The sequence below is a fragment of the Penaeus chinensis genome, chromosome 27, assembly GCF_019202785.1.
Source record: "Penaeus chinensis breed Huanghai No. 1 chromosome 27, ASM1920278v2, whole genome shotgun sequence".
Lineage (NCBI taxonomy): Eukaryota > Metazoa > Arthropoda > Malacostraca > Decapoda > Penaeidae > Penaeus > Penaeus chinensis.
In genome coordinates this window covers 9,655,287-9,662,136 of record NC_061845.1, presented here as the reverse complement: position 1 = coordinate 9,662,136, position 6,850 = coordinate 9,655,287, and the positions used below count along the sequence as shown (strand labels likewise).

The window sequence follows — 6,850 nt, the reverse complement described above, 5'->3', positions numbered from 1 at the left end:
TAAGATATTAAGATTAGTTTATTTTTGATAAATACCTTGAAATTTTGCTTTATTATACTTTATATACATACAAGAATTTACAAGGGCAAAGAAATACATAAAGTTGTATTAGTCACTTTAGATTGTGACATTATTGCATTGGAATTTCATACAAAAATATATATTACAATTATTACAAATGTTATGCTCAAGTGGCTGTTGTTTTCTTGTCTGCAAAGAACTAGAAAAAAAAAAAAAAAGTAAATTATTGTATAAGAATTCAATATAACCATTTTTAAACATTATGTGACATTAGTGTACCATATGCAGTCTTATATAAAATTGGCTATCTCTTAATACGATAAAAGACACATTCATTAATCCTACCTTGCGGACTAGACCAAACGCCTGACCGAACTTAGGACACTTTCTCAAATGTTTCGAGATCCACTCTGGTAAGGCCTGCACAGAGGAGGGCCGACTGTACCGATGGTCCAAGAGCAGAATGCTGGCATAATCATTTCTTCAAAAAACAAAAAATAATAATTTATGATTTACCGTCATGACTGACTGTAGTGTAATTTATTTCAGTACTAGAATTTATTAATCTTTTTTTGACAAAAGCATTGCGAAATTTCTAGTGGATACTTAAATAAGCTTCGTTCTCTATTCTTTATCCTTAGTTACTTTGGTCATGATGGTGAAATAATCATACTCCTACTGATGATTGTCATACCAAAAATGGACTTTCTCATCTTTTAAAATAACATAAAAAAAAAAGCGCACACACACACACACACACATGTATATATGTATATGTATGTGTGTATATATGTGTATATATGTGTATATATGTGTATATATGTGTATATATGTGTATATATGTATATGTATGTGTGTATATATGTATGTATATATATACATGTGTATATATGTATATATACATGTATATACATGTATATACATGTATATATGTATATATATACATATATAGTCATGTATATATATACATATATATACATATAAAGTCATGTATATATATGTATATATATGTATATATATGTGTATATATTATATATATAGATATGTGGATATATAATGTGTGTGTGTGTGTGTGTGTGTGTGTGTGTGTGTGTGTGTGTGTGTGTGTGTGTGTGTGTGTGTGTGTGTGTGTGTGTGTGTGTGTGTGAGAGAGAGAGAAAATGAAAGAGAAAGAGAAAGAGAGAAAGAGAAAATGAAAGAGAGAGAGAAAGAGAAAATTAAAAAGAAAGAGAGAGAGAGAAAATGAATGAGAAAGAGAGAAAGAGAAAATGATAGAGAAAATGAAAGAGAAAGAGAGAAAGAGAGAAAGAGAAAATGAAAGAGAGAGAGAAAGAGAAAATGAATGAGAAAGAGAGAAAGAAAATGAAAGAGAAAGAGAAAATGATAGAGAAAATGAAAGAGAAAGAGAAAATGATAGAGAAAATGAAAGAGAAAGAGAGAAAGAGAAAATGAAAGAGAGAGAGAAAGAGAAAATGAAAGAGAGAGAGAAAGAGAAAATGAAAGAGAGAGAGAAAGAGAAAATGAAAGAGAAAGAGAAAATGATAAAGAAAATGAAAGAGAAAGAGAAAATGAAAGAGAAAGAGAAAATGAAAGAGAAAGAGAAAATGAAAGAGAAAGAGAAAATGAAAGAGAAAGAGAAAATGAAAGAGAAAGAGAAAATGAAAGATAAAGAGAAAATGAAAGAGAAAGAGAAAATGAAAGAGAAAGAGAAAATGAAAGAGAAAGAGAAAATGAAAGAGAAAGAGAAAATGAAAGAGAAAGAGAAAATGAAAGAGAAAGAGAAAGAGAAAGAGAAAGAGAAAGAGAAAGAGAAAGAGAAAGAGAAAGAGAAAGAGAAAATTATATATATGCATATATATATATATATATATATATATATATATATATTTACATACATACATACATACATACATACATATATATATATATATATATATATATATATATATATATATATACATACATACATACATACATACATACATATATATATATATATATATATATATATATATATTATATAAATAAACTGTTCTCACCTGTGGCGGATAGCTCGGCCAATGGACTGATTTACAGCTTTAAAGCAGAGGTTTTCATAGAAGACAGAACCTGCTGGCTTTCCATCAGGCCCTGGAGACTGGTTATGAGAAAACAATTTCTAAGGTTTGTATCAATCAACCTATATATAATTACACATAAAATAAACAACAGTGAAATTTTGAAAAGCAGTTTAGAAATCAGTGAAGCCTTAAACTAAAGGATTCCTAAATATACCAGACTATCAATATGTATGCTCCTTAATACTGTATCATTTATATATATAGTATAATATCAGAAATACTCAAGTAACAGATCTAAGTGAAGTAGAATAAATAATAATAATAAAATAAAATTCAAAGATATTTTAAAATATATCAACAAGACCAACCACATTCTTGTTCAGGTATTGCATCTTTTCCTTGAGTTCAGGTGAATGGGTGTTGGGATAAGGAAGGCCAACCATGATAACACATCGGCCCAGATTGTCGCTGAAGTTGATGCCTTCGCTCATCTTTCCACCTGCAGCCAAGAGGAAAGAAATGTACCATAATACAAAATCCTTTCTATACAAGAGGAAAGAAATGTCTCATAATACAAAATCCTTTCTATACAAGAGGAAAGATACAAGTTTTCATACAACCTCACTGGTGCTGGCATAGCATGTATATATATATATATATATGCATTGTTATTTTTTTTCCCCCCCTATATTTTTTTTTTCTACATAGATAGCTATACAAGCAGGAAGTCACCAAGAAGTCAATTACTAGGTCTACCGTGTCTCACTTATTTACCCCATGCAATGAATTTTTAGGGATTTTTTATTAACATTATTATCAAAATAATTAACAAAACAACAGTAATATTAATAATGGTCTTAATGGTAACAAAATACAAACTTAACCCCCAGATATTCAATGAATAGAAAAAACAAGTGAGGTTAGGTAAGGGTAGTAGCTAGCTGACACCCAAATGATTAAACACTTGTGGATGTGAAAATACTTAAACAAAACCATAATGTAAAGTGGCCAGTATCAATGTAAAGTGGAACTATAAGAATTAGGAGTGGTGGTAATTCATTTTTCTTAATAAATGTACTATATTCACTAAAAGTAATTTTAGGCTTGTAAGTAACATTCACTGACCTACAACACTGAAAAGGAGTGAGCCTGTTATTCCTGTGGTGTTTGTAACTGATAACCGTACTGTTTTTGCATATTCATTTAAAATACTGTCGAGCTGGCTTGACTTCTTTGGCTCACGGAAGATCTGCAATCAAATATGATATATGAATGAAATAAATGTTACAGGTGTATTTTTTTCTTTCTTCAAGTGCACATGTTTGAATTCGAATCTACAATACAAAATATCTGTAATTCATAAGTATACACAAAAAAAGCCAACTTCAAAATAATTACTGTACCTTTTTTTTGGCTGATAATCTGCTAATAACCCCAGTTGTTGTAAAATGATTGAAAATGTACTGTTCATACTCGTATGATGGCAGGAAGCACACTAGACCACCAGGTACAACATTGCAGATATTAGCAATAACACGTCCCAGCTCATCTAACTACAAAAAGTGAAAAACGGAAAAGTATACTATAGATGCAAATATAATAGAGGTAGTATTTTGTATTTCTTTTCTAGCAAATATATACAAAGCCTACTAGTGTACAAAATTATATACTCCAAAAGAATATCTACATCAAGGCAAACTTCAGGAATTCATCACAAAGATACTAACAACTTTAGGGTCTTTTCTGTGTTGATAGGTAAAGTCTAAGGTGACATTTGTGGGCCCTTCGTTGAGAGATATGGGCATGATTTGTTCTCCTGGGACAACGTGACCACAAGAAAATTCATGGATTCTCTCAGGAGTAGCTCCAGCTGAGAGGAAGAGCTGGTTACGGAACTCACTCACAGGGCGCATCGTTCCTCCAGCCACAATGACTGACCTGGTGGCAGATGTTTCTGTGTGATTACTATTCAAGCAACACCTACAAGCAAGTAATACTTTACGATCTATTTACTTGTATAATGTAACAGATATAAAAGAACAAGACACATACTTGAGAAAAACTATGAAAAACTGTGAAACTCTGAAAAACACTGTACTAGAAAGTCACCTCCACTAAGCAATCATCCACGTACCAACTGTAAGCCTTCATACTAATAGCAAGTGACATACAACACACCTGCATTCCTTAACAATGTCATGGAAGTGCGAAGCAGGATTAAGGAGGAGATACTTCAAGGACGACTTCCGGGCAGTCAATCCCATAGTGACAATGATACGTCCATCCTCACTGGCCTGGAGGAGAGCTCTCAGGAATTCTGTGATCTGCATAAGCGGTGACCCCATCACCACCTCCTCCTCCTCCTCTTCCTCTTGCTTCACTTGTTTTTCTGTCTTGGGAGTTTCTGGCTGCTGGTTCTCTAAAAAATTTACAGTTTTCGAATAAGATGACTGTATTTTGCTAAATAGTCATGTTACATATTTTAAAATATACAACAATATTCTGAAGCTAAGATGACAGAATTAAATAGAAAATTCCAAAATAACAGCAGCAAAGCAATTAGAAAAGAAAAAAAAATCTTAACCAAACAGCAGTATGAGTATATATACCTTTTGGACTGTTATTATTTTTTTGACTAGCCATTTTTGCAAGAAAGGCTGAGGTCGATGAAGACTGCTTTTGCACTTTGTGAACTTTTACAGTCCCTTCAAACTTCTGGCTAAACGAGTGTAGCTGTGAAATAGATGTGTTAGTGTAAAATTTATACAATAATATATGATTCATAAACAGTGAAGAATGAAACAAGAAAATACACCTTAAAACTATCTATGTACTCTTGGTCTTGTGTCTGAATGTAACCAAACTTGTCCATATACTCTGTTAAAAATGAGTTATTATCTAAAATTAATCCTCTAAACTTTTCTAAATACGCTATACTCAGGATCCACTCATCCTCTTGTTCCCAAGTACCTGGGTTTGGGAATCTCTACGCTACTACTGAAATAAATATGGATTTAACATAAGGGTTATCTTATTCTCTTACTCATGTCTAAAGCATACACTGAGACAAATATTGAGGAAGGTTTGATTAAGGCTAAAGAACTTCCTATATATTTTGTTCATCAAGCTGAGGATTCATGACAGATGGAGAGTAAATAGTTTGGTGAAAATAACTAGCCTATTTAAAATACAATGATACTATTTTGAACTTATTGCATTCAGCCACTTATCACCAATCTCACCAGTGTCTTAATGCCTTATTAATGCCTCCATAAAACACAAAACTTATTATGGGCAATATTTCTCATGGTGCTGTGATAATGAAAACATCTCATATATACTGTAATTTTATCTTCTTAAATGATGAATCTTCTTGATATATTTCTTAGCATGTATAATATTACGTAATCTTCATGAAATTAGGCAGTATGAAGGTCAAGTATTAAAAACCAAAACATTTTGCAGCAGAGTACAATTAAAAAATAATAATAATAAATAAAATAAATACACTACATATCATATACCAAGAGCATTTGTATGTAAACCTCATCCCCTCTTTTTATCTTACTATAAAGATTATTTCCATTGTCCTTTTCATACCTTGTGGGCAATCTTGCTCTGTTCAATGTATTGTATAAGTTTGAAGATGTTCAAATTGTCAGTGAGAGTCTCAGCCAAAAAGACTGGCACTGTAAGCATGCGAGAACTGGAGCTTTGGTTGCCAGCAGCTGGCCCTTTGTTGCTGTTGGTGTTCATAGCACCAATACTTTGTGTACCTGCCAATAAGATAATGCATGATAATATATTAAATTCTAAATAAAAAAGGATAATACAAGTGTAATTAGTGTTTCCATTCTACATCCTAAAGCATAAACTTAAACATCTAAAAAACTGACACAAATGGATTCCACTAACAGCCAGTTGTACAAGCTATGCATATATTTATTTATATGAAAATGTTAACCACATATCTACATTTATAAAAATGTAAATAGATATGTCTACCTTCATATTTCTATCTATGGCAGAAAGTATTATGTATATACTGTTCATTATATTACCTCCACTAAGAAGTTTCATTAGAGCATTAATGAAGAAATGAATCTGCTTGATGTACAACAAGTTCTTTGGAGAAAGCCTTTTGCTGTAACGTACCAAATACTGGCTTAGCTGTGCACGTGCTCCAGATAACTGAAAAATCACATTTCAAACATAAAAAAAATTAAATATCTACATGATTTCTTCAATAATATCAACATATTATTCCAAGCAGGAAAATATGTATGCTGAATCACTATAAACATTAAAGAATTTACAACCAAAAAGATTCATACCTGCCCATGGCTGATGTAAACTGAGTGGATGTTGGCGATAGTTTCCAGAAGGTTATGAGCTTCATCTACAATAACGATATTACCCTTTAAGCGTATCTGGCAGGCTTCTCGTGTACCCTTGTGCAGGAGGGTGTTGTATGGCAGAACAACCAGCTAAAGGAAATCCAGTTTTGAGTGTATTTGGATTTTTTTCTTTTCATTATGAAGTATGCATGCAATGAGTTGATGAATTATATTGTTTTGGGAAGAGTATGTAGATGCTTCTCTACATTAGGAATGAAAATCATGGAAAACAAAATTCTAACTTTCTAGGGAAACAAGTTAGAAAAAGATGAGCAGAAAACAGAATTAGTTTTCCATCAACAAAAACAATATATGCCTTTAAAAGTTCCTATCCGTGTAAAATATCTTGCTCATCATCACTCCATCAGACAG

At 31.9% G+C, this 6,850-nt stretch overlaps 1 protein-coding gene across 1 annotated transcript in view; it reads right to left on the bottom strand.

Moving 5' to 3' along the window:
- The window catches only part of LOC125039656 (ATP-dependent DNA helicase DDX11-like), a 12,823-nt gene continuing 5,973 nt past the window's right edge, over window positions 1-6,850 (bottom strand). Inside the window, exons 10-21 of the mRNA XM_047633829.1 lie at window positions 6,416-6,568; window positions 6,143-6,272; window positions 5,682-5,857; window positions 4,691-4,814; window positions 4,260-4,500; window positions 3,809-4,019; window positions 3,485-3,634; window positions 3,207-3,330; window positions 2,450-2,580; window positions 2,061-2,158; window positions 367-502; window positions 1-220 (exon numbers count right to left, since the gene is read on the bottom strand). Coding sequence (XP_047489785.1) covers window positions 188-220; window positions 367-502; window positions 2,061-2,158; window positions 2,450-2,580; window positions 3,207-3,330; window positions 3,485-3,634; window positions 3,809-4,019; window positions 4,260-4,500; window positions 4,691-4,814; window positions 5,682-5,857; window positions 6,143-6,272; window positions 6,416-6,568 — 1,707 coding nt within the window. The 3' untranslated portion in view covers window positions 1-187. The remainder of the gene's footprint in view (window positions 221-366; window positions 503-2,060; window positions 2,159-2,449; window positions 2,581-3,206; window positions 3,331-3,484; window positions 3,635-3,808; window positions 4,020-4,259; window positions 4,501-4,690; window positions 4,815-5,681; window positions 5,858-6,142; window positions 6,273-6,415; window positions 6,569-6,850) is intronic.